Below are 27,837 nucleotides of genomic sequence, written 5' to 3'. Positions count from 1 at the left end.
GATAAAACTACATAACTTCCAGTGTTCACTCACACAGCAAAGGCTGAGAGGCTTCAACCCTTTCTTCGTGATGGTCTTGGTGCTCTGCTACCAGCAGATCCACAGGTTAATACATAGTCAAATAGTCATATCCACCTGAACTGCTTCCAACTGGTGGGCCTTCAGAAAGCATTATTCTCCTTGCCAAAAGAGTGACAAAAATGTTAAATTAATATAAGGATAGTAATTTCCAAGATAGCAGATCTATGGTCGTCCTTTCAGTGAGCACTGATTTGGACCTCAGAAATACCGCCCAGGGAAACACTTTTCAGACTTTGACATGGGCCTACTTAACCCATTTTTAATTTAGAGTACCACATCCCTCAAGTGGGGTCTGGAATGCTCTTGCCTTAGGGATCTTTGATTGAAACCTTAATTCCTCAGATCCAACCTTTACAGCAAAGGCTCTATACCAAGTACTCTTCTCAGCAATGTCCACACAGTAACATGTTGCCTTTGTTAACCCTTGTATGTCGACTATTCCAGAAAAGTGTTGGAATATAGAGCGGCATAAGGTTTGCTATTAGCCAGCAATTTCATTTAGTGCTAGATGGAAGCAAACAAATATTTTCTGAAATAGTATTCTGCTTTTCCCAGAGCACTTTGGGTGGTAAAAGCTTGAAGCACCAACACCAATTATTACACTTTATTTTTCCATAGCACAACTTTCCAGCAAGATCTAGCGCTGCCAGGTTTACCTAGAGACAAGAGGCAAAAAATAGCTACTTCCCTCAATTTTGTGAAGACATAGGGGTGGCCATGGTAAAAAAAAAGGGAGACTACATATCTATATGCGCCAGTACATCACACCTCTCTTGTCTGTGGAGATTTGTGGATTTGTCACATCAGTACCCAAAATCCCACCTCTTCCCTTGAAACTGTGGACACCAAGCAGAAGCAGACACTGCACACCTGAAGGCTGAAATATAATGGTAGTAAATAAGTCGTTTGGTTATTCACTACCAAGACGGTCCCGATACCCAACAATAATGAACACCAAAATAAGACTCTTTGACTAGCATCAGTTGTAACTGGCATTCACAGAGATACAAATCCATGACCCTATTAGTTATCATAGCAGCCAAACAGTTACAGACAGATGATCCCTGGGAATGTCATAAACACCACCACATTTTGTCTAGTATCCATAGCCTCTCTGAAGCGAGTGTACAAAAACAACTCTTTAAAACTGAAGATCTTTTATGCATCTTCTTTCCAAATGCAAGAATACACATTGCTTCATTTACACATATTTCTCAAGCAACCACAATCAAAGAACTTTAATTATAACTACAAAGCACATGAATGTAGAGGAAACAAATCATACAATAGACACCAACCTTTCGCGCCTGAAGAGGACTTAGCAATCCATACATTATCGTCACCACATTCCTTCCTCTGACGATATGATTCTAAGAACGCTTCCCGTTCATCAGTCTTAGAGTTGTTTATTAGATGCCGAATTCCATTCTTCTCTGGTGCCACATCAGCCTTGAGCACAGTGGGGTAAATCACATATGACTCTGGGAACCATGTGCAGGATTCCAGCAGCTCTGGGGTTGTCTTGATCAACCTGTTAACAAACACAAGTCAGTCTAGGATCTCATTAAACATTACTAATCTACAACTAGGTTCATTCTCAATCTTACGTTATGTTAATAAATGTATTAACATAGGTTTATAAAGTTTTATTCAAGTACACGTATCAGTCAAAAGATCTTTCAGTGTTCGGAAGTATTTAATGAATACCTCTACTTGCTAATCCATAAATTTGAAAAGAGCAATGTTTTTAGAGATTTACAGAAGTCAACACAATGGGAGATTTGTCTCATGTGCAGGGAAAAGGATTTTCACAACATTAGAGTCATTACAAAAATAAACCTACAGTATTGCTCTTCTGAAATATGGGGCATTTAGATAGCTGTCTCAGGAAGATGAGGTGATGCCCATCCGAAAACAAATTTATGAACAAGTAAAATGGGGTTATCAAGAGTTTGGTGAAGCAGGATCACTGCAGTGGTGCTGATACTCTGTCAGTCTTGAGCCTCAGTTGGCTCTGCCAAAGATTGGCATACCTTAGTGTCCTACCCTAGATTCTCTTGAAGGGGCTGTTATGAAAGACGGTTACAGGCAGGGGAATAAATCAAGGACTTTGACGCACAGGCTGATAACCCTTGTTCTTTAGGGTTTCAATAACAAACATCTGCTTTGGGAGTTTGATTTTGAAAAAATCTATATCAACGGGCTAAAACACCATGGTTCACCCCCAGTAAAGTGTACTGCCTTTAGAGCAACCACCATAGTGTCAGTTGTTCTCAAGTCTGTAAGATCGGCCTGGCAGGAGGGTATACTTTCACCATGGAAGTAGAAGCGACAGCGCCAGTTGACATGCTGGGGTGGCAGACCACATGCTCCAGGGTCTAAAAGCTGACCAAAAGTGCCTTAAACGAGATGATGGATTCATTCAGCAGCTAGTTGAGAGCCCGCAAGAGAGTCTTTGCCTGTGTAAATGTTGAAACGCTGTGAACAAGTCTGACTTTGTTGTGTTGGACTTGTTGTAGCTTTTCCAGGAAAACAAAATCGATGCTTTAAAAAAATGTCATTGGAGTGGTTTATGCATGCATCAATAAAACAGATACTACCATGTTTGCAGAACCTTTAGGCGACAGATACTGCATAATTTTACAAAGCTTTGTCAAAAAGGAAGGTATCACCGTATTAATAAAAGTGTTCAGTGGAAGACCGTTGCCACTCTTTAATTCCCAAGTCTTTCACTGTCCTTAAAGGAATATGACAAAGGTTAATTTTATCTAGTGAAGGGTGAAAATATTAAAAGCAGGATGTGTAATTCTACGTATACGGAAGTCACTATATGCATGATCTCACAAAGAGGGACCTACTGAATGACGCCGCCCGACCTCCGGGTTGTGGGCTAAATGGCTGTGTATACAAAACGGGAGATGAGAGGGAAGCGCATTGGCGTCAAGGGGCGAGACATATTGTACATAAAACGGTTTTTAAAAAAAAAAGGTTAATTTTATCTAAAGCCATTATACTCATAGTTTGGCGGCCCGTGGCAGCGGGGCCCGACTGGACTACATCTTCACACACAGCACTGCTGCTGTGCTCTTTCAGGGGGGGAGCCACATGGCTCGGGTTATTTCCGACCGCTCGTCGGTGGAGGTACGACTCCACGGACAAGTTTGCGATTGGTCTCTTCAGACCAGATTGGACCACTTTATGATCCGGGACCAGGAATTCCGAGAGCGCTTCGAGGAGCGCACGGAGTTGTACTTTACCGAGAATGTGGGCTCCGTTGAGTCTGCCAGTGTCAAACGGGACGCTACAAGGTGGTGGCAAGGGATTTTGTGCAGGCGGCGTGCGGTGCCCAGCGCAAAGAAACTCATTGTCTGTGTGAGGAACTCGAACAGGAGATACTTGTTCTGGAACACGCCATAACTGAGACGCCAGGGGAGGTTGGGGGACTTACGCACTCCCTTAAACTCAAAGAACGATCCCTACGAGATCTTGCAAATAACGCGGCAGAGGCACATGCACTCGCTACACAGCGCAGAGTGTCCCATTTGGGCGATAAGGCCGACAAACTTATTGCCTGGCTGGAAAGAAGGGATAGGAGTCGCAACTGGGTGTCGGAGATTCTGTCCGAGGCAGGGGCGCAAGTTGGTACCGGGGCGGCCTTGACAGAAATTTTCGCTACTTACTATGAGAGCCTCTACCAATCTCAGTCGGCATGGACGGAGCCGGAGTGCATTGAATTCCTTCATGATATTTCTCTTCCAACTCTGGGGCCGGAGGACAGGGAGGCTCTTATGTCTGATTTCCAGCTGCAGGAAGTTGAGAATGCCAGGAGAGATTTACTATCCGGGAAGGCGGCGGGCCAAAATGGACTACCTACCGAGATGTTCAAATTTGTGGTGGGCAAGGTGGCTCCATACATCCTTGACATGCTTCAGGAGGCGTCCGAAGTGGGGCAGCTTCCGGAGGATCTGAGAATGGCAACTATAGTCGTTCTCCTTAAAAAAAGAAAGCCAAATGACCTCTGCAGTTCTAACAGACCCAAATCCCTCCTAAACTTCGAAGTTACGGGTTTAGCCAAAATTATTGCGAACAGGCTGGGCCCGGTTTTGCATTCCCTGATTCACCCGGATCAATCGGGCTTTATGCCTATTCAGAGTACACGGCTAAATCTGAGACGTCTATATGGAGTCATGTATGTGATTCAAAGGCAGCCAGATGTCCCGGCTGCCATCCTTGCTCTTGACGCGTGGACGGCGTTTGAAAGTATTGAATGGACGTTTCTATTTGCCGTCTTGGAGAAGGTGGGCATCAGTCCGCGGCTGCAGCAGTGGATCCGACTGTTGTACGCTGCCCCGGTGGCTAGAGTGCGGGTCAATGGGGCCATCTCCAGAGCCTTTACACTGCATAGAGGGACACCTCAGGATTGCCCATTGTCCCTGATGCTTTTTGCACTGGCACTCAAACCTTTTGCAGCATGGATAAGACAGGACCCGGCAGTGAAGGGGATCGATCTTGGGGGAGGTTTGGAAGAGCGCATCTCGCTTTATGCAGATGATATCAATCGGTACGCGCATCGACCACGCCAAACATTTCATAGGCTCAGTCACATTATTAGATCCTTTGGGTCTTATTCTGGCTACCGCATTAATTGGGATAAGTCCTTGGTTCTCTCGCTAGCTGGAGCCCCTCCGGTCCTCCGGTCCTCATGTCCGCTTGCACGGAGATGGTGTGCCAGGATAAATTTAAATATCTGGGCATTTGGATCACTAAGACCGCTGCAGAATTTTATCAGCTGAATATCCAGGTGCAGCTTGTAAGGCTGCGCGAAGACGCTATGCATTAGAGAGGGCTCCCTATTTCCCTTATGGGGCTTGCAGTCCTATTTAAGATGATGGCCCTTCCGCGCTTATTTATTGTCGTCCAAAACACTCCATATCATGTCCCAGACTCCTCCTTTCAGGTGATTGACACTGAGCTCCGTCTGTTATTGTGGGTAGGCGACAGTCTCAGGCTTGCGCTCAAGAAACTACAGAAGGGGATGTACAAAGGGGTGCTGGCGGTCCTGGATCTTAGAAAATACTACTGGGCGGCCCATCTTATTAATATTAATGGCTGGGTCTTCTCCCCACTGGAGGAACCGGCCTACAGAGTGGACAGATTGGCATTGGGCACAGGCAGTCACTTGAGCGAATTATATCGTAGGGGCAGGGGCACCCCACACTTGCCACCACATACTAAAACGGTTATAGATTTTCGGCACTGTGCAACTAGAATGACGGGGTGGGAGCGGAAGCTCACTCAGCAGACCCCGCTCTGGGAAGTGGACTACTTGAAGGAAGTGCGCAGACTGGTGGGTTCCGGAGATGGGGCCTCATCGGCATTGACATTCATGGGGACGTCTGGAAAAGCGGCAAAATGGTATCTTTTGAGAGTTTGCGGGTGAATTTTTAGATGAATGATGGGGAATTCCTTTGGTGCTGTCTATTGTGCTCGGTACTGTACTGCCATGTGAAAGACGGGTCTGTGCTTCCCGAATACTCCGCAGGCCCTCCAGTGCCCTAGGGAAATAGCCATCAGAGCGCGCTTTCTTTTGATGCAGCTTTGCATCCTCTATAGGTCTTATACCTCCAGAATGGTGCAGGTCCATAATAGGAGCAGAGGCTCGGAGGAAAGCGTCAGGGGGTGTGGTGAGAGGGGGTCGTTCTTTCAAATCAAAATCAATTTTTTTGCTTTATTCGGTTAAAAATTTAAAACCATCAAAGCACAGCAATATTCCATGGGGTAAATAACACATTACAAACAACAATATAATATTAATGACACTTTTACAAGTAAACATAACACCATCAAGAAAAACACTTGGCGTTCAAATAAATAAAAGTAAAAAAAATTTTATCACCCATTACATTTTGCATATGAAGACCCATAATTCATTAACCAGAGCATCACATCACAAAGTTTCTATTTAAAAAATCATCACAGGTAAGAAGGTGGAGGAAAGGTCCAACTATGTCTGTACTTTATTTCTTCACCGGATAGCCCCCGTGATGAAGCTAGCTACCCCAAAGCACACCACGGAGGATCCCAACATTTGCAAATAGGCCAAAGCTGGCCTTACTTGCTCGAAGTTACGGCCCTTCAGCAATGGCAAAATAAATTTCTTGCGCAATAAAACATAAAAATCGCAGAAAAAAAACATATGTAAAGTATTCTGCTCCGAGAAATTGTCACAAGGACAGGGCCCCAAGGCCCCTTCCTTGGAGAAGCCTTTTGGAAATGATAATAGCCATGGGAGCATGGTATACTTGAACCTTATTAATACATACAGATGATATGGCTTGTTTATATAGGTCAAGTATGGCTGAATTTCTCTCCCTATACTCAGCATTACAAAGCTCCTGACTGAGGGTTTTTGCAGTTCTCTTTCTTCCCTCATCATCATTACCCTGTTCAAAAACTGAAACTTTATGGCTTTAATAGCTGCCTTGCCTAATACCCCAGGGTCAGTAAACCGATCAGGGCTACCCAATAAATCCATTTGGGTTTTAACATATCGTAACCACGGGATATCAAGGGCTCTGTCTAAAGAGATACAATCTTGGATGACCAGTTGGATTAGGTTAGGTGGCTGCTGTGCCTAAATTCTTAGCCAGCCTAATAGTGGGGCCACGGCAATCTGATCTAAAATGTAGCCCACACCAAGGTCCTCATGAATATTAAACGTAGCAGCAGAGGCTGGGAGCGACAACAACTTGCGAAAAAAGGTGTTCTCTGCCGCTTGGATTTCGCTAGGATCTGTGTGGCCCCATACCTCGCTCTCATATAGCACCATTGGGACACACTTAGCATTGTATATTTTCATGATGGCCGGGAGTGGCTTAGAACCTAACCATTTTGCAAACCCTAACAGAGCCCCAGGCGCCCTAGCAAGGGTATTCTTTTTGAGGGCACGCTGCATGACCCAGGACCTTCTATCGTCAAAAAGAATCCCTAAGTATGGGAAGGCTGGTACTTTAATGAGCTCTAGCCCTTTACATAAAAATGTTACCCTTTTTTCCTGTTCTCCTATTGACATTGAATCCGACTTTTTAAAATTAGTTATTAAATCTAGAGAGTCCATAAAATCAATAAAACAGTCTAAAAGCAGTTGTAACCCTCTTGCCGTTCTTGCCACTAACACTGCATCGTCTGCATACAATAATGCAGGAATCATTTTTGAGCCGGCTCTTGGGATATCCTTGCAGGATGAGATTAGTGCATTACCCAAGTTGTTAATATAAAGCGTAAACAAGCCAAGCTTCTGTTAAACTCCTGTTCTCATTGTAACGGACCGCTGCAGTGTTATTCTCATGGATGGCAGCCAGGAAAGATATCAGTGCAGGTTCCAGCCCAATGTCATGAAGGGAAGCCCATAACTTTCGTCTATTTACAAGGTCGAAAGCAGTGAACAGATCCATAAAGGCTAAAAGCATGTCCCCCTGCTTTGCTACCGTATACTTCCCTATGAGCAGATGTAGGTTAAGGCATTGGCCTGTGGTACCTTTTCCCTGTCTGAATCCGTACTGAAGATCCGAGGCGACTGAGTTTTTGTCCAACCAGTCAGTGAGACGGGCTAGTACAACTTTTCCCATTATCTTGGCAGCAGAGTCCAACAGTGAGATGGGCCAATAACTGTCCGGTTCTTCTCTTGAACCCTTTTTAAATATTGGGACTATGACTGCTTTACCCCAAGACGCTGGGAAACCAATTTTAGAGGCTGCGTTAAAAACAGAGGTTAAAATCTTCGCCCATAAACTAGGGTCTGCCCTATATAAATCCGCCGGCACCCCGTCCGGCCCTGGTGCTTTCCCCTTTGCTGTGGACACAATTGCCTCCATTACTTCTTCCTCAATAAAATGAATTTTTGGGCCCTGAATAATGTTCCCAAGAGGGGTGGGCAGCGGCTGACTGGTCTTGGTGTATAGGCCACTAAAATGATCCACCCACTTTTCTGGGGGAATGAGACAATCTTTGATTGTATTATCTGTCTTGTCAAATACTGGGCTATTAATCACTTTCCAGAAATGGGTGCTACTTTTCAGAACACTGGCTTGACTGAGTTTGTCCCAAGCCATCTCTTTTAGCTGGATTTTCCATGCTTTAATTGCGTTTTTGCAGGCCCTTCTCGCCTCTGCAATCCTGATGGAGTCCCTTTCAGACTCTTTCAACACCTCCAAAAGTGCTGTATGAGCAGTATTGCACACTTGGTCAAACCAATTTTTAAATTTCTTAGGCCTTGGTTTGTCACGCCGAGTTAAATTATCCATTATCTGTTTTGTGATGCGTTCAAAGGCACCTAGAATTACCCTTGCCCCAGAGTCCCTATTTAGACATGTGCTCAAATCCTCAGAATTGCTATTATACACATTTTCAAGGAAGTCCGCTGGAGTGATTAGCTCCCATCTTAGCCTGCGACCCTGGCATTTAGTAGCTATATTAGAATTAGAAATAAGGGTCGGCTGTGCCTCACTGTCAAGGGCCTTTATTTTAATGTCTATCGTGAGGGGATTGTGGTCACTCAGGCCATTCTGTGTGACACAAAAAGAACTTATTAGGTCCGTCAAAAGACATGATATTAAAATGTAGTCAATAATACTACGGTGACCTTGACCTATGTAGGTTGGGATAGGGCACAGGGTTTCTGCTTGTGAAGGGCAAAACAAGTAATGGGCGGATAAAAAAACTCTCTAGATATATCCCGCTCTTCGTGTGCTCGAAATGGGTAATCCCATGCGGGCCATATTCGTGCTCCATACTTTGCAAACAGTTTAGATGACATACGTGAGTATTAAAATCACCAAGGATTAAAAGATGGTGAGGCATATCATTATTTACATCAAAATCATCCAAAAATAGAGATAGTGCTTTCAAATGGTCCAATTCATCTATCCTTGTAAAGGAATTATAAAAATGTACCACTAAAATTGCAGGAAGATTATCACCTACAAGCTTTACAGCTAAAATTTTGGGGAATTTGCCACGACCAGCTCTGGTTTATACCGCATTTTGAGGCTAAATAGTAACAAGAGACCCCCCCTCGATCTCCCCATTGCAGATGGTTCAGCGTTTTTACTAAAAGAATGGTACCCATCCAAGTGGTAGGGATCTCTAGCCTCCCAGGTTTTCTGCAAAGCAATAATATGATGCAATGACAAAAAAGCCATCCAATTTGTGTCCCCTCTTTTCACCCGCAACCCGGCAATGTTCCAGGAGAGAATCTCTAGTTTTTTCTGGGATACAGTCTGCCCAGTGACTTTAGACTCCAAAACATACGTGAGTATTAAAATCACCAAGGATTAAAAGATGGGGAGGCATATCATTATTTACATCAAAATCATCCAAAAATAGAGATAGTGCTTTCAAATGGTCCAATTCATCTATCCTTGTAAAGGAATTATAAAAATGTACCACTAAAATTGCAGGAAGATTATCACCTACAAGCTTTACAGCTAAAATGTTTGGGGAATTTGCCACGACCAGCTCTGGTTTATACCGCATTTTGAGGCTAAATAGTAACAAGAGACCCCCCCTCGATCTCCCCATTGCAGATGGTTCAGCGTTTTTATTAAAAGAATGGTACCCATCCAAGTGGTAGGGATCTCTAGCCTCCCAGGTTTTCTGCAAAGCAATAATATGATGCAATGACAAAAAAGCCATCCAATTTGTGTCCCCTCTTTTCACCCGCAACCCGGCAATGTTCCAGGAGAGAATCTCTAGTTTGTTCTGGGATACAGTCTGCCCAGTGACTTTAGACTCCAAAACCACTACATCAGCAAGATTAGATTCTGCAGACTGATGTGCGACCTCTTCTTCAGGGTCAGATATCAAGGCCGGTGACTCCCCCTCACCCAACAACACAGCCACTATCTGGCGCTCATCAGACTCATCCCTATCCTGCAGTCAGCCTTGTTTATCAAGATTGGACAAGGCCTCAAATCTATTTAAGACTGAAATAGACGAGGCGATCCCCCCTTGTGGTCTCGCATGGGGCCTATAAAAGTAGCCCAATGGGAGAGCCACAATACAGGTGGTAATTGGGGAATGATCTTGTGCTTCCAGGGTTTCTTGGGCAAATTCAGGTCTTCTAAAATTAACAATAACAGTCACCCCCTGTCTTTTTCTGTGAGCTGCCAAGCCATGCCACTCTACGTACCATCAGGAAATTATTTGATAAGAATGGTCTAAAGCCTTTGTGTCTGGTAAGCCAATCCACAGTTTTATTTTTTAGCTGGGACCAGGTTTCGGCTTGATCTGATCTCAATGGAGGAACACCAGCCAAAACTACAACCAGAGGGACCGCGGCGGGTGGTAAATCAATGACGTCTTGGGCTGGCTTCGTCATGTTGTTTTGGGCTTGTCTATTCTGCCCACTATCTTGCCTTGCTATAGGTATATTCCCCGCCCCAGGCAAATTGCTTAAAGTTTGCGGATGTTGTGCGATAGGGGGGGTGTGAGTGAATTTGCTGGGCTAGTTCTTGCTGTGAGTTTCCATCTAGCAATGTCTGGCTACCAGGAAACAGACTCCCAACTGCCACTGGTTGGTTTGAAAAAGATTTTCTGCCAACCGGGTAGTCAGTGGCCATGGTGGTCTTCTGCTTACCCCGGGTGTCACTTATCACTAAACTCCCTGAATTGGTAGTAGGTCCAATTTCTCCCCCGACAGTCTGTTGGTAATTGCTATTTCTTTCTTCGGTATCTTTAACAAAATTCGTGATTTTATCCTCAATAGCCTCAAGCTTAGTCCAACAAGCATTTACAATGCAATAGGTCTCGTAGCATTAAAGTTTGAGTTATTGGCATTGTGTATGACAATGCGTTGCATAACATTTTTAGCAAACTTTGAATTGGTGAGCAGTGAGAGTGTGTGCAAGAGTATGCTGTTCTTGAAAGCAGTGTGGTAGAGAGTGCAGGAATTTGGGTGACCTGAGCAATGTGGATGGGGTGAGATTACAGGAGTGAGTGTAACTCGACAAAATGTGTTTAATTGGATACCAGTGAGATATGGAATGTGTGTGTGGTGTGTGCATCCGTGCGTGTGTCTGGTTGTGTGCTTGAGAGTGAGAGAAAGAAAGAGAACCCTCTGAACGTTTAGTAGAGGGTCTACAGGGGTGTGTCCGCTTGGGGACAGTGGGGGCGATATATTGGGGAATGGAACGTGTTTTTCCTCTTCAAGCATTGACTGAAAGGAAGAGATAGAAAAATAAACATATGGGAACGAAGGAGGAAGAGAAAGACCTAAAACGATCACAAAGAGAGAAAGTAGAAAGCTGCAAGAGTGAGATAAGGGGTCGGGGAGTGTCTGGTAGTGGACTAAAGAGGCCTGAGGTGGATTCAAGACTACGAATTCAGGGCGCCGACCTCTCAGCACAGGAACTCATTCCTTTACAAACTAAGCACTGCCTCGGAGTAAGAATCAAATTGTGGACAGAGATTGTTGAATACTGAGGATGTGTTAAAGAGGTATATCTATTCAGGGTAGTGAAACAAGAGGTCAGAATTGAAGAGGGAACCCAGTTAAGCTATAAAGCGAGAAAATTACATTTTCCCTTCCAAGGTAATACTGCAAAGTAGGTCAGTGAGACAGTTGAGTGGATTAGGCGCCTGCCGTAGACCTGCCAGCCAGAGTTTCAAATTACGGCAGGGCCAACTCTTCTGTTTATCCTTCTAGTCAATAAACACAGTACAACTCCTGATGCACACACCCTTTGTGGCCTTGTCTGAAATCAAATGCTACTGTTTAATACCAGTGCATCGCAACGTAATTTAAAGATCGCAAACAATGTTTTTATTTTGTAGTAGGCACGGAGGAGTAAGTGATTTGCCCAGAAACAAAGGATGTAAAAACAACGCTAGGACTCAAATCTGCTTCCTAAACACCAAGTTTGTCAGCTGTAGCCATTACGCTACAACTTGGGGTTAGGGGTCCTTTTATTAAAACTAAAATATTTTTAGAAAGCCCCTGTGTATAAGCACGCCAGGGTTTATACCCCCTGCCATATAGGACAGGAGCTGGCTATTTTGTTTTTTTTCAACTGTTTATGTGTTCTAAATGCTCTGGTAGCACGCGCACAATAACATGCGTACTACCACTGTAGTCCAAAAAAACAAAAAATAAATAGACCGCGTGTGTAAAGCAGAAGACAACGTCCAATACACATGTCCTTTGAGACCTTGTTTAAAAGTAAATGCTACTTCTCAATACCAGAGAGTAAACAATTTTCCCACCACGGACGTCGTACAACCGATGTAGCTGTGGCTATGTTAGAATCAGGCTGATAGAGGCCACAAAATGTCACGGTGTGGCCATTCTCCAAACACACACATGGGCCAAGTGGCTTATATGCAAGTTAAGAGGTGGTGCAGTCTTACCTCCCCGCACCACGTGCTGTAAAAGCCACTCACGCTGCCTCTAGTTGTACTTCCGCGTAGACCGCAGAGCCTGCTGGGTGTCAAAGACAGACAGCCTATAAGGATACAGTGTGGCGGTGACTTCCTCACCGTAAGGTTAGTGTTGCGCGTGTAAATCAGCGGCGCTTTCCTGCTGCGGGTGACGGACTGAGGGCGAGTGCAGTGAGTTTGGGGTTAGTATAAGTTTAATTGCTTAGTTCGGTTTGTTGGGGTGATCCCCATTTTTCACCACCGCTGCCAGTACTTCCTCCAGCTGATTGATCCGTACAGAGTCCTTTTATATTACAGTAGTCCGCCACATATTGCTGCTTTTCTGTTGAGAAGTTGCATCCCTGTTTTGTCGATTCTTCGCAGCGGCGCTCGGCCATTTATGGAAATGTGTGCGCTCTAGAACGTGCATTTCAACTTTCCAAGTTAAGCGTGCTGTCTGGAAGAACATTACGTTACTCTATTGAAACGGGAATACTTAGACATCATTAGCTGACGATGAACAAGTTTAACTGCTTAAGTTTGTACCCCTCCGTCATTGTACTTGCCTGTTTCACTGTACTAAATCAACAGTAATCCCCCGGCGGGGGGGGGGGGGGGGGGGTCTCGGTGCACGTGTGTGTGTGTGTGTGTGTGTGTGTGTGTGTGTGTGCGCGCGCGTGTGTGTGTGTATGTGTGCGACGGCGGGGGGGGTGTCTCTGTATGTATGTGTGCGTGCGTGCGTGCATGGGCGCTCGTGTGTGTGTCTCTGTGTGTGCGCATGCATGTGTGTTGGAGCTTCCCAGGAGACAGGAGATGGCCACAGCGAGCACGTTCGCGCGCGCGTGGCCCGCTCCGATCGCCATGCGCGTGGCCTGGTCCTGTCTCCTGGAAAGCTGCGTCACTAACAATAGGTCTCTGGCGAGACCGCGCTTTTGCGCGGTTAACGCCACGAGACCTAAAAAGGGGCGAAAATGGATGAGATAAAGACTCCATACGCCCCCAAAAAGCCTGGGTACCCCCCCCCCCCCCGAGCCACACGATTCATTTGCGTCAGCATTTGCAACCTCGTCCTGGTCATCCCCAATAACAGGAGTCCCAGATATTTTCCCCTTCGAAACGTTACTTTTCCTTTGGCCTTATTTTGCAACCGTGTCGCTAAGAAAACGGACTAAGACTTGAATGACATTAGTGGCAGGCCTGCTGACCTAAGGATCTTGGCCTTAGCAGATACTATAAATTTTCAATTTTTCTCTGATTTTCTTTTTTCATGTGAGAACCAACTCTTCACTTTTCTTTTGACTTCCTGGTAGTAACCCCCTCTTCTTTAAGGTAATTGTATGTTTTGAATTGAACTATGGATAATTGCCTACGAATAAATTAATGTTGTTTTTGCATAATTATACCAGTGGGTACTGTTTCATTTAACTAAGAATGTATTTTGACTGTTCTTTTCTATTTCAGGATTTAATCATTTATGAATCAGAAAGCTTAAAAGCAACAAGCCTGGTCAACAACGTTAAATCCCACAGAAAGATCTTACAAAATAAGGGGACAAACACTGTTACCATCAGAAGCTAGATGGTACCTCAGGATCTAAGCTAGTTTTGTCAGAAGGGGCAGCACAATCACTTCTTTAAATTCTTTGGGTACCATTCCTGCCCAAAATGAAGCGTTAAGAAGTCTGCAAACACTGGCCAACAAGGACTGAAGCAAGGTCCCTAATAATATACAGTGAACACTCACCTATATGCAAGCCTGATCTGTGGGATTTCATTTAAAATAGGTGTAAAGGAAAAAAACTACAAAAGAGCCCCCAACATGGATCACAAAATTTGCCTTACTAGAAATTACTTTGTATTTTTAGCCTGTGCAATCTTGAAAGAGCAATAGGCACCACATGCAGTACTTTGCTCCCATCTGTACAAGGATAGGGCCAATAAGCAGAGTATTTTAGTATTACTATCATAGGAGTACCCTCATAGATGTGGTTTTCATTGTCAATTGATTTTCTGAGAACCAGGAGCTGCTTTACTCTATTAGCACCTAGAGCGAAGGAAAGATACCAAGAAAGTAGCACATGCACCACCATTTAACCCCTTGCCTGCGGGGCTAATTCCCCCACTGTGCTGGGGGGCGGGGGCGCGCACAGCGCCCCGGTGCTCACGACGAGCTCAGAACGTTCAGCACAGCAGGGGAATTAGCCCCGCGTGCGAGCGTTCTGACCGTTATGACGAGCTCAGCTAGTCATGAGGACATGGCCAGCGTGGCTCATGACGAGCTGAGCTCGTCATGAGCATGGGAGGGGTTAAAGCAGCATAATTAAGTTCCTTCACATTACCAAACAATTAGGGTGGATGTCCTGAGAAATTCGTACACTATGGATGGTTTGGATCAGGAAACATAATTGACACTATTGCCTGTTCTAGAAGCAGCAGTTATAGTTATAGTGCATTTCATTTCATGAGTAAAAAATGCATTGCATAACACAAACACAAAATTCTGTCTGATGGAAAGTGCCCCCAGCAGCAGGCATTACCTTCTAAATTACACCAAGTGTTTAGTTTTGCCTCAGAGTATGATTTAATTGGTATTTACTGGCACCCACCCCTATCTCCCGAATAAAAGTGAAATAACCAATTATTATAGTATATAAGGCCGCATCTACTCTGCTCATTTCCGATCTATCCTTAACATTTATCTTATAGGGCCTACAGCTGAATACTTGACTGCTCAGTGTCCCAATTTATTTTTATGTTGACAACTATTGCAGGTCTGTCTTTTCCACATCAGGTACTTTGAACCCTCGCAGGTCTAGTGAGATAAATGATCATGTTTAAGTTCAAAATAACTTTATTCGGCTTCAAAGACCATAATAGTTTAACAGACATACATTAAAATCTAAAAATTTCTCTATAACATGTTTGTGCAACAGTAAGGGTATATTCAATACAAACAATCATCTCCGAACATTCCAACTGTTACAAAAGGGATATAAATCTACTTAGTATCAAATACTCGATACGACATACTACGTCATCAACACTAAAATCAAATTAATACTTAAATATGAAATTTAAAAGGTGGCAACATTCACGATCATCTATTGTGATTCATAACAATTTCTAATGAACTTTAATAAAAGTAGTCATAGCAATGCAAATATCAAGAGTAGCCAAAGAGTGCAAAACGTTAAAGCCTTTAATGTAGGTACAAGGTCGATTTTCCCTCAAGAGTGTGGTCAGAAATGTTCCCAAAGGCACTACATGAAGGGGGCAGAATAACAGAGTGCAGGGTGTTCTGAGCTGCCATATTATCACTAGGGCAAGGTGTGAGTTTGTCAACCCCCTGACTGTTTTGGGAATACCACTAGAAAGTGCAGAGTGCGTAAGCGAAATCTGGTTAAGAGAAATCGAATCCGGGCATTGGTGGTATAAGTAAGATAAAATTGCTATTGTGCAGGGAACACACGTAAAGGAACTCACACCTCTCCATGCGAGCGAAGCTCGCTTGCCCTAGAATAATACGCCTCTTTTATAGTGACTTTGGCATTTAAGTTAATACTGGCAGGGTTGTCATAGTAGTGCCCCAAGCCTATCTCATGGAGTCTATATCTCACAAATTGGAGCCTGGGGATCGACAAAGCACCATCTAGGTGAATACCATTCTTGATAACGTCCCTTGTAAACATTAGATCCTCAGACAGCCACATTTTGGCCCATAAAAACAGAAGGGCAGTATCTATTTGATCCTGTAAAAATTTCAGTCCCAACTCATGATGGCAAGAGTGTGGGGGCACTATTAGGGGTCATCAATAGCCTTTTAATACATTTATTTTCCACAACCTGTAGGTGGCGGCTTTTGTGGTAACCCCAAACTCCTGCCCCATTGGGTGCGACTGATAGACATTTAGCTTTACAATCGGGTAATCAGCTCTGTCACAGGTTTGTGACAAAGTTTACAGGCAAAGAAAAAAAGCCCCTCCACAGCCCGGCTGATATGCTGCACCCCGGCGGTGATTAGAGGACCTCAATTCATAATAGCATTAAAATGATTTCCCAGGTATGTAAAATTAGTCAGCATATTTTCTTTCCCCTTACAAACTTTCTTGTTTCAGTCGATTTGGGGCAACACAACATAATATAAGATTTAATAAAATTGACTTTTATGTCAAGAGCCGACATAAAATCTGTAAAGCATTGAGTGACTTTTGAAGGCTGTTAGCTGTCAAAGTCACTAGCACAGTGTCATCTGCATATGATAATAGCGGGACCGGGTTGCCACCTATTGGGGGGAAGTCAATTTCCTGGTCTATTAAAAATGCCGCAAGACCATTGCTATAAATAAAAAAAGAGGAATGGAGCTAAAATACACCCCTGCCATACAGCTTTATATGGGCGCCAAATGGATTTCCCCATTTGTGGATCGATATCAGAGTTGTAGGACAATGTGTTCCAAGCTAAGAAAAAAGTTAATTTCTAGTAATTTCTAGTGTTTCACCATGGATACGGTTTTGAATTCATAAAATGTATTATTTAATCCCACCTGTGAGGTCACATAAAATATTTTTTTCAAACATTTTTATGGTTTAGGGTCCAATCCAATAAACTGAAATCATTACCAAGAAGAAGAAGGCACCATTTCCTGACATCTTTTTCAACCGATTAACCAAAATAAAATATTAGACAGTTCATTTGGTTGAAAACTACTGAAACAGTGTACTTACAGACAAAAAAAGGAAAGAATTCCCCACTGTTAGAGATACACATAAGAAGGTAACTTCCCGCTCCTTTAAGAACCTTGGAGCACTGTACTATCCCACCAGGCTCAGCAGAGTGTCACTTAGAAAGTTTATTTTTTTCTACTCTTTGACGTAGATCAGTAGTTCTTAAACTTTTGACTTCTGTGGATCCCCACATAATCATTACTGAAATCCAGGGACCCCCACTAAATCATTATTGGAATCTGGGGACCCCCAAAGAGTCATTACTGGAAGCCCGGCTTTTACAATTTCAAAGATTCAAGCCTCAACACAATACATACAAATACAGAAACAAGTATTCATCAAACAAATACACCAATAATTAAATATCATATTTAATTCACAAATATTTTTTTAATCCAAATTTTCAATTAAATGGGAAGATTGAGACTGTTCTGAATTCAAATGGACCACCCACACATGGTTCATATTATACTCTGTTTAATGCATTTCGACTGCTCCCATGAATCAAACTGAGAACATCAACCTAATTTTTTGTCTCCAATTACAAATGCCTTAACATTTACGGAACCTTTTAAAATGTTCAATTATTTTACTTTTTTCTCATCTATTTATATACACTTTATTAATCTGTTAACCACTGTAGGCAATACTGTGCTTGCCTTTAAACAAGATACACTTAGCAGTTTTTTTTTCCAATAGGGCCTGACAAATGTGTTACTTCATACTTCTGCACAAATGTTGTAAGATCACTTACTTCACCAAGGAAGCTTTGCGACAAAGCTTGTCAGCACCTCTATAATAATTTACCAGCTGTAAAATTCCAGGTTCATGACCTGCAAGGAAAAACACGAAGAAAGACATTTCATTAATAATTCGGGACACCTGACACATTTCAAAGCACCTATCAACCCATAACATGAGACCCATAAGAATAAGTTTCTATAGTAGTCGACTATTTTAGTTATCAAAGGACACATAAGATCCAATCGATCAGGGGAATAGAGTAACATTGTACCAACTGAATAGGGACAAGTTACTTACCTGTAACACTTTGAGAATTCGTAGTCACACTATTCTAGAATGCTAGAAAATACTGCATAAAGTCAAGGGTTAATTCACACAACAGGTAAGGGGTAGGAGGAATTAGTCCCGCTTCGACCTCCTGCAATAACTATATTCCCAGAACATAGAAGAGGGACTGTGTACTCACAAGTGCTGTGATCAAAGGTAGGGGAAAACACACAAGGGTGTAAAATATGCCCTTACACACAGCGGGTGTCATGCGTCATCATAGAGCTGCTAACACACCTCACCGCAAACCAACGCAGGAGGTGGAGCAATAGGGGGGGGCGGAAGACAATACAACACGTAGGTGAAAATAGAATGGGATCACATATTGGTCTGAGTGCTGTGACACAGCGCTGAGTCAGGCTGGAGGCGTGGGAATGTTCTCGAAAGTGCGCATGACTGGTTTGGGCGGCCCACACTTAGGAGTGAGCAAACCACTCGTCCCCTGCTCCATTAGCAGAGAATCCCCGCCCACACGCAAAGGAAACGTTAAATTGCAATAACTAAAAGTTATTACAAGTTTATGTTTTGCTTCTCACACTGCGAGAAAGCAGTAGGGCGACGCTCCTCTGTCATAGCGGAGGAGCCACCACTGTTTGGTTGTATTATCAGAATCTACCCATCACTATGGCGTCTGCCCAAGATATACAACATATATTGTCAGCAACACTGTGCTTCTAGATGACTGTGAGCATACTAAAATTAACATCTGTGAAAAAGACTACTGGGTACGAAAGCGTATGGGTGAGCGCCACACTGACAGCTGAGAGCAAACAGAGAAGTGATTTGTAGGAGGAATATCCATATATTAGGAGTCAAGAGGGAAATACAGGACTAGGTCGCCCTCCACTCAGTCAATCAATAATCACAAAAAGACCTGGTCCTAAGGGCAATTAATCTTATGGATCTGTGAACATCTGTGGATTGCCAAAAGATCATTCCAATCACACCTCTGATTCTAGAGATTATTACCATGTTCCAGTCTATTGCCAAAATAAAAAGTAGCCAATCTCTGATGAACATGTAACCAGACAACACAGTACAAACATCCACTAGAAGGACAACATTTGAAAAAATGTGTGATTAGCTAGATGACACCTCACGGGCGCACCACCAATGGGACCCCTGGTTGGTACTCACCAGGATGGCCCTGTTCTCATCATTGGTGTCACCTAGCTTAACGTAAACGTGTCCGAAACCCAAAGGAAAAGGAGACAGTGAATGGTGCAGTGTACGCAAAAACTTATATGTGACAAGGACTAACAACGTTCAACATATAACACAAAAACTACTGTGCATACAAGATACAGAAACCTTTTACTCGCATTCTCTTGTTGCCAACAGTAAACATATATACATAAAAAGGAGAGATGCGAATACTACCTATCGATTCGCACTCAGCTCACAGCCGACATGTTTCATTGTCTTGGTTTTTATCAGGCAATTTCTTCAGGGCAAACAATATTGAGGTGCCACTGCCAGCGATACTGTGCTTTGCGTGCTGTAAATCAAGGTGGACATATACATATGAGGGACTGCCTGTAGTTTTACTGTGCAGTTAACACAGCATAAACTTATTGCATTACACCAAAAATGGACAATATTTACCTAGATGGCAACTTTTGCTTTCATACCGTTACTGATACGACTTTCTAAAATCATGGACCCACTCCCGATCGGTGAGTATGGTCTTGCCTCCCTTCTATTTTTATCTGGTAAAGAAAGGTAAAAAGGGAACGCCACACGGGCGAACATTAGAGGCAGTAATTCTAGTCTCACCGAATCTGTCTTTTATTCCCCATCAGATCTGTCCGTTTCGCAGCGTTTACCAGTGGAGAATACTCGTTCGGCGTCTTCTCGGCACCGGAACGCCGAACGAGTGATGTGCGTTCTATTTACTTTCCCGGCATCAGCCTAACTCGGCTCTGATTGGCCCGAGCGGTCACATGGCTTGTGTGACAATAGAATACGAGCTTTTCACCAATATTTACGTTTCCCATACTATTTAAGTTTAAAAGTGTCACGTTTTCTGTATAAAGGGGGGCAGGAAGTGCTCAAGCCTGGTACTAACGATCATAATCATTACCGGCATAACGTGTGCACTCTGTTGAATAGGGCGGCCATCTTGGAACGGTCTACCGGGAATTACCTCTGTATGCCCATAGAACCCACAATCTAACATCGGAAGTCACATTGTTATATTAAGTGTGGATAAAATAACTAGTGTCCGCTTTTTTATATCTTAATGTAGGGAATTTTACATTCTGAATGTATTAATTACAACAAACACAACCCATTATATATTTCTAAGGGACTCAGTAGGTGAATATGTTCACAGGGTGAATGATATTTATTGGGATTTACTTAACATACCTCCTTAAAACACAGTGCAGTTAAGGTCTTTCAAGTTTTTTAACGCTAATGCAAGGTTTATAGGGGTGATAGTATAAGGTATATTAATTTGCGTGGCACAATTCAAGCACCTAGGCGAAAAGGAAACATCAACCACGAACATTTCATGTTATATGTTTGTGTATCGGACCTTAGGTTGCTGAGCCATGGGACACCTATACAGGTATTTTAACGTAACTTGTTCCATTCCAATAATTCATTTAATCCTTGCTGTTCGCTTCGTTCCTGGTATATCCAGCGTGCTTCTTTTGTTACCAGGCGTTTTTCCATGGACTGTGCCTCGCCTACCACTCTTTCCAGGACCACCCAAGTAAAGGAGTGTTTATTACGGTGACAATGTTGTACCAACTTTGTAGTCAGTCTGCCCTGTCGTATTGTACTCAGGTGCTCTTGTATGCGGAGCTTGATCTTGCGTGTCGTCAGTCCGATGTACTCGAGGCCACACTCACAGCTCAGTCTATATACTACATTAGTAGTGTTACAATTACTGAAATGATTCAGTGTCTATATCTTTCCGGATTTTAGCACGACTGTAGTACTTTTGTTCGTAAGGTGGCAAACCGAACAATTCCCACAAGGGTAATGTCCATTCGGTACAGTGGTTGTTTCTGTTGGGGTTTTCTCTATCATCCTTGTATGGACCAATTTGTCCTTAAGGTTGTGGGCCCTTCGGAAGGCGAAACGGGGTGGAGGCATCTTGTGGTCTTGCGTAGTAAGGATGGGCCAATGCTTTCTAATGGCTTGGCGAATCTTCGAGGCCAGCGGGTCAAAGGTCATGACCACTGGCAGACATTCTGATTTTTCTTTCTTTTGTGATTCTAAGAGGGCTGTCCGAGGTGTATTCAAGGCCCTCTTATTCGCCTGGCGAATTACTTTGCATGGATAGTCCCGTGTTTTTAACCTACTACTCAGATCTTTGGCTTGTTCTTTGTAGACTTCAGTCGAAGAACAATTCCTCCTGTACCGCATGAATTGGCCCACTGGGAGGTTGTCCCTAAGTGCCCTAGGGTGGTACGATTGATAGGCCAGTAACGAATTTCTATCAGTAGGTTTTTGATGCACGCTGGTAGCAAACTTTCCTTCGGAGGCCTCAATATCCAAATCAAGGTAGACTGCACTTGTGTGGTGGTATTTCCACGTGAACCGCAGGCTCATGTCCTGCGTGTTTAACCAGTTTGGGAACTGAGGAGCGAATCTTCTTCTCCTGACCAGATGAGGAGCACGTCATCGATATAACGTCTCCACAAGCGTAGATGGTCTTTAAAGGGATTGTTATCAGATTCGATGACGTGCTCCTCAAACTGTCCCACATAAATACATGCCACGCTTGGCGCCATCGTGGCCCCCATTGATGTTCCCGTCACTTGAAGGAAGAGATCGTTTTTGTAGCAGAAGTAGTTTCTTGTAAGCGCCAATTCGACGCATTGTAGGATGAAGCTCTGTGGCGCATCGTAAAACCATTCTTGTTTTCTCAGTGCTTTAGCTATTGCCACAAGGGCCGCCTCCTGTGGAATACATGAGTATAAAGACTCGATGTCTATAGTTACGATATACTCAGTGGCCGGGTTGTAAGACATGGAGTCAAGGACGTTCAGAATGTCTGTGGTGTCCTTCACGTAAGAGTTTTGGGTTATCACCGTTTCGCGAAGGTAGTAATCTGCGAATGGGGACAGGGGTTCCAGAATGGACTGGATACCCGACACAATGGGCCTGCCAGGAGGGGGCCTGGCAGGCTTGTGTATTTTTGGAAGGATATAAAAGGCCGGAGTCCTCGGGTTGGTATTAATGAGGAACTCCGCCTCTTTCGCACTTATCCATTTATTTTCCTTCGCATTCACGACAAGTTGTGTGATAATGTCCTTCAGTTCCGGAGTGGGGTCTCTGGCAAGGGGTTGATAGTTAGTTCTAACATCTAAAAGTCTTCGTACCTCCACTTCATAGTCAGACGTATTTAGAATCACAATGGCGCCGCCCTTGTCGGCGCTATTTATAGTTATCTTGTCGTTATTCTGAAGGGACTTAATGGATTCCCAATTCTCTTTCGTCATGTTTTTAAACCCCATAGATTTGTTCTTATTTTCTATGTCTCTAATCTCTTCCAAGACTTTTGCCTCAAACACCGCGGCTTCAGGACCGATCGTTGCATTGGGGGGGCAGAAGGTGGAGGGTTTTCTTAAGTTGGAATTAAAACCCTTACTTTCTTCAGATGGTTGTTTCAAGAAGAATTTTTTTTGTTTGATTCTACGCATCGTCTCGTGGAACTCGGTTCGACATTTGAAGGCGTCATGGTTAGGTGTGGGCACAAAGCCTAATCCCTTATTTAGCACCTTCTCTTCCTCTGCTGTCAGAAGGTGATTGGATAGATTCACTACAATGCTCTTCACAATGGTTTCTTCCCTCTGCTCCGCGTCATTCGTGGAGAGGAGGTTTGCCATTGTTGTTGTGGTCGATTGCCCCGTCCCCTCCCTCTTCCTTGTTGTTGTTGGAATCCCGGGCCTTTGTTGGATGCTTGGCCCTGTTCTAAAAAATTCCTCAACAATGTGTTTAAATCGGTGTTAGATGGTTCTGATTGGTTAAATCTCACTCTACTAGTGCTAGGGCCTGGTTCAGGATCTTCTTCACTTGACGTGTTTGCAGGTGTTCTTTTGTGCTGTTGGAACCGGGTTACCTTACCACTTCTGCTACCACCAGTATGTGGTTGTTGTTCTTGGGCTGACTGATAGTATGAGTCGTTAATATAAGGGAAAGCCCACTCGTGTGTATAGCGTTGGAGGTTACGCTGCAGTCCTCTGATTTTCTGTGTCACCATGTATTGCTTATATTCTTCCAGATCTGTTTTGATCTTCTCTAGGTGTTCCTTGGCATCAGCAAAGCTACTGTCACGATTAATGGTTTCCTCTAGTTCAGCGATTTCTTTCAGAACCTCTTCGCTTAGTCGTTGAGCTGTACTGATTATGAGAATTAACCAATCTCTGGTGCACTTATTGGCGATATAACTCCAATCACATCGGAATTGTTTATCGTCCAGAAAGATACGTGGTTCGATTCTGACTATGAGACTAGCAGGGGAAGTTCCCGCTTGGTAATATTCTGACATAAGAGCTCCATGTAAGGCAATCCTTATGTGCTTCTTTTTTAGGTTACTTAGTTTCTCCCATTCTTCCCTTACTTTATTGGTCCCTGTTAGGGGGTTGTCGCTAAAAAGGGAGGGGACTGCTAGAATCGCTGCAATTTGCGCGTCTGAAAAGGCCAGGCAGTTTTTATCCATTACAAATAACTGGAATGGTGTAATACAATTCGGCAGTTTCAATGATATACCAGCACGATTAAAAATCAGAGTACATACGTATGGCTATTTACGAAAAAAACTCTCACGGCTAATCTGTCTGCCAGTGGTCATGACCTTTGACCCGCTGGCCTCGAAGATTCGCCAAGCCATTAGAAAGCATTGGCCCATCCTTACTACGCAAGACCACAAGATGCCTCCACCCCGTTTCGCCTTCCGAAGGGCCCACAACCTTAAGGACAAATTGGTCCATACAAGGATGATAGAGAAAACACCAACAGAAACAACCACTGTACCGAATGGACATTACCCTTGTGGGAATTGTTCGGTTTGCCACCTTACGAATAAAAGTACTACAGTCGTGCTAAAATCTGGAAAGATATGGACACTGAATCATTTCAGTAATTGTAACACTACTAATGTAGTATATAGACTGAGCTGTGAGTGTGACCTCGAGTACATCGGACTGACGACACGCAAGATCAAGCTCCGCATACAAGAGCATCTGAGTACAATACGACAGGGCAGACTGACTACAAAGTTGGTACAACATTGTCACCGTAATAAACACTCCTTTACTTGGGTGGTCCTGGAAAGAGTGGTAGGCGAGGCACAGTCCATGGAAAAACGCCTGGTAACAAAAGAAGCACGCTGGATATACCAGGAACGAAGCGAACAGCAAGGATTAAATGAATTATTGGAATGGAACAAGTTACGTTAAAATACCTGTATAGGTGTCCCATGGCTCAGCAACCTAAGGTCCGATACACAAACATATAACATGAAATGTTCGTGGTTGATGTTTCCTTTTCGCCTAGGTGCTTGAATTGTGCCACGCGAATTAATATACCTTATACTATCACCCCTATAAACCTTGCATTAGCGTTAAAAAACTTGAAAGACCTTAACTGCACTGTGTTTTAAGGAGGTATGTTAAGTAAATCCTAATAAATATCATTCACCCTGTGAACATATTCACCTACTGAGTCCCTTAGATATATATAATGGGTTGTGTTTGTTGTAATTAATACATTCAGAATGTAAAATTCCCTACATTAAGATATAAAAAAGCGGACACTAGTTATTTTATCCACACTTAATATAACAATGTGACTTCCGATGTTAGATTGTGGGTTCTATGGGCATACAGAGGTAATTCCCGGTAGACCGTTCCAAGATGGCCGCCCTATTCAACATAGTGCACACGTTATGCCGGTAATGATTATGATCGTTAGTACCAGGCTTGAGCACTTCCTGCCCCCCTTTATACAGAAAACGTGACACTTTTAAACTTAAATAGTATGGGAAACGTAAATATTGGTGAAAAGCTCGTATTCTATTGTCACACAAGCCATGTGACCGCTCGGGCCAATCAGAGCCGAGTTAGGCTGATGCCGGGAAAGTAAATAGAACGCACATCACTCGTTCGGCTTTCCGGTGCCGAGAAGACGCCGAACGAGTATTCTCCACTGGTAAACGCTGCGAAACGGACAGATCTGATGGGGAATAAAAGACAGATTCGGTGAGACTAGAATTACTGCCTCTAATGTTCGCCCGTGTGGCGTTCCCCTTTTTTACCTTTCTTTACCAGATAAAAATAGAAGGGAGGCAAGACCATACTCACCGATCGGGAGTGGGTCCATGATTTTAGAAAGTCGTATCAGTAACGGTATGAAAGCAAAAGTTGCCATCTAGGTAAATATTGTCCATTTTTGGTGTAATGCAATAAGTTTATGCTGTGTTAACTGCACAGTAAAACTACAGGCAGTCCCTCATATGTATATGTCCACCTTGATTTACAGCACGCAAAGCACAGTATCGCTGGCAGTGGCACCTCAATATTGTTTGCCCTGAAGAAATTGCCTGATAAAAACCAAGGCAATGAAACATGTCGGCTGTGAGCTGAGTGCGAATCGATAGGTAGTATTCGCATCTCTCCTTTTTATGTATATATGTTTACTGTTGGCAACAAGAGAATGCGAGTAAAAGGTTTCTGTATCTTGTATGCACAGTAGTTTTTGTGTTATATGTTGAACGTTGTTAGTCCTTGTCACATATAAGTTTTTCCGTACACTGCACCATTCACGGTCTCCTTTTCCTTTGGGTTTCGGACACGTTTACGTTAAGCTAGGTGACACCGATGATGAGAACAGGGCCATCCTGGTGAGTACCAACCAGGGGTCCCATTGGTGGTGCGCCCGTGAGGTGTCATCTAGCTATTCACACATTTTTTCAAATGTTGTCCTTCTAGTGGATGTTTGTACTGTGTTGTCTGGTTACATGTTCATCAGAGATTGGCTACTTTTTATTTTGGCAATAGACTGGAACATGGTAATAATCTCTAGAATCAGAGGTGTGATTGGAATGATCTTTTGGCAATCCACAGATGTTCACAGATCCATAAGATTAATTGCCCTTAGGACCAGGTCTTTTTGTGATTATTGATTTGTAGGAGGAAACCTTTTGTGTCTCACCCAATAAATAGAATAAATACTCTATTCAATTTCAATCTTTATTCGGTTAAAAACCTTGTAAGATACAATACATATAAAAGATACAAACGAATGCAAGGTCACAGTTAAATTTCAGACAGTTAGCAGCACGAGATTCTTTTAACAAAAAATGTATTTACATGTCCCAAGATGTTTTTAAAATGGAAGACGGTTCATTACAGTCGGCTTGTCTCATCTAGCGAGATCGTTTACTAAATATGAAAAGAAGACAATGAAATGTTTACAATATAAAAGAAGCACCAGGATCACTAAAAACAAGCAGTAATTTAACATGTAGTGCAATACCAGTTCTTTTTGCCTCTCCACCTAATTTGTGGATACAATTCTAGCCAGCAATAATCTATAAAAGGGTAACTAAGGTTAGATTTTGAAACCTTTTCTCTTTCTGATCAGGGCTACACATAGGAGGAAACGGCTCAGGCTAAACACTATCGGTTGTGAGGTGTCACCCTTAAATATTCTGAGCCCAACCCCAATATGGCGAAGGTCCAACAGTTTGCATATAGGCTTTAACCATTTTTTCCTTGCGCTAGAGTATGCAGGGCATGTAAAAACTACATGGGATTCATACTCTTTCAACCCCATTTCGCAAAACTCACATAGGATTGAATCAATATTCTTGTTTACACCCTTATTACAATGCCATTTAGCTGTCATAACCCTCGTTTGCAAAATGCCATATCTGAATTTTAGATATAGACTCTTCGCAAACGGGGGGTAGATTTCATCCATAAAAGGCTCCAATTGCATAGTCATTTTTACTTCAAAAAATTTTAAGGTCAAAATTCCTATGTTAGATTTGGCTAACACTGAATCACTTATGAACTCCCAATATCTTTGTTTCAAGAGTTTTTTTTGAAATATTGGTTAGCGATTCTGGGTCAGACCAAAAATCACTCAGGCCCAGTTTCCCAAACCATTTTTCGACATACACTAACCATGGCAGATAGGTAGTATTTTTTATGGCCATTATCTCTCGCAATGCTTCTCTATAATCCACCAGCTCCTCTGTGGACCACAGACGGACCCAATAGAGCAGCGGGCGAAGAGAGGCATGGTCATCAGTGCGTCGGAAATTGAGGTCCCACAGTACGGGAGTCAATGGTGTGGAGCCCGGTATACCTAGGAGCTGTCTAATGAAGGAGTTCTCACGAACCAAAAAAGTATCCTTCGATGCATAACCCCAAAGGTCCGCCCCGTAGAGGGAAGATGATTGTGCTTTACCCTTGAATAGTTCAATGGCCGGTGAAACAGCTTTAAAATGACTGTTCCTATGCTTTTTTACAATTGGGAACTGGTTTTGGGTCAACCTCAATTTAGCATTTTCAAGTTGTGTTTTC

At 43.3% G+C, this 27,837-nt stretch overlaps 1 protein-coding gene across 1 annotated transcript in view; it reads right to left on the bottom strand.

The window, feature by feature from the left end:
- The window catches only part of TTL (tubulin tyrosine ligase), a 159,329-nt gene that overhangs the window by 69,924 nt on the left and 61,568 nt on the right, over positions 1 to 27,837 (bottom strand). The window contains exons 2-3 of the mRNA XM_078649045.1: positions 17,973 to 18,051; positions 1,380 to 1,612 (exon numbers count right to left, since the gene is read on the bottom strand). Coding sequence (XP_078505171.1) covers positions 1,380 to 1,612; positions 17,973 to 18,051 — 312 coding nt within the window. The remainder of the gene's footprint in view (positions 1 to 1,379; positions 1,613 to 17,972; positions 18,052 to 27,837) is intronic.

Source organism: Lissotriton helveticus, chromosome 6, assembly GCF_964261635.1.
Source record: "Lissotriton helveticus chromosome 6, aLisHel1.1, whole genome shotgun sequence".
NCBI lineage: Eukaryota > Metazoa > Chordata > Amphibia > Caudata > Salamandridae > Lissotriton > Lissotriton helveticus.
This window is presented reverse-complemented; position numbering and strand designations above follow the sequence as displayed.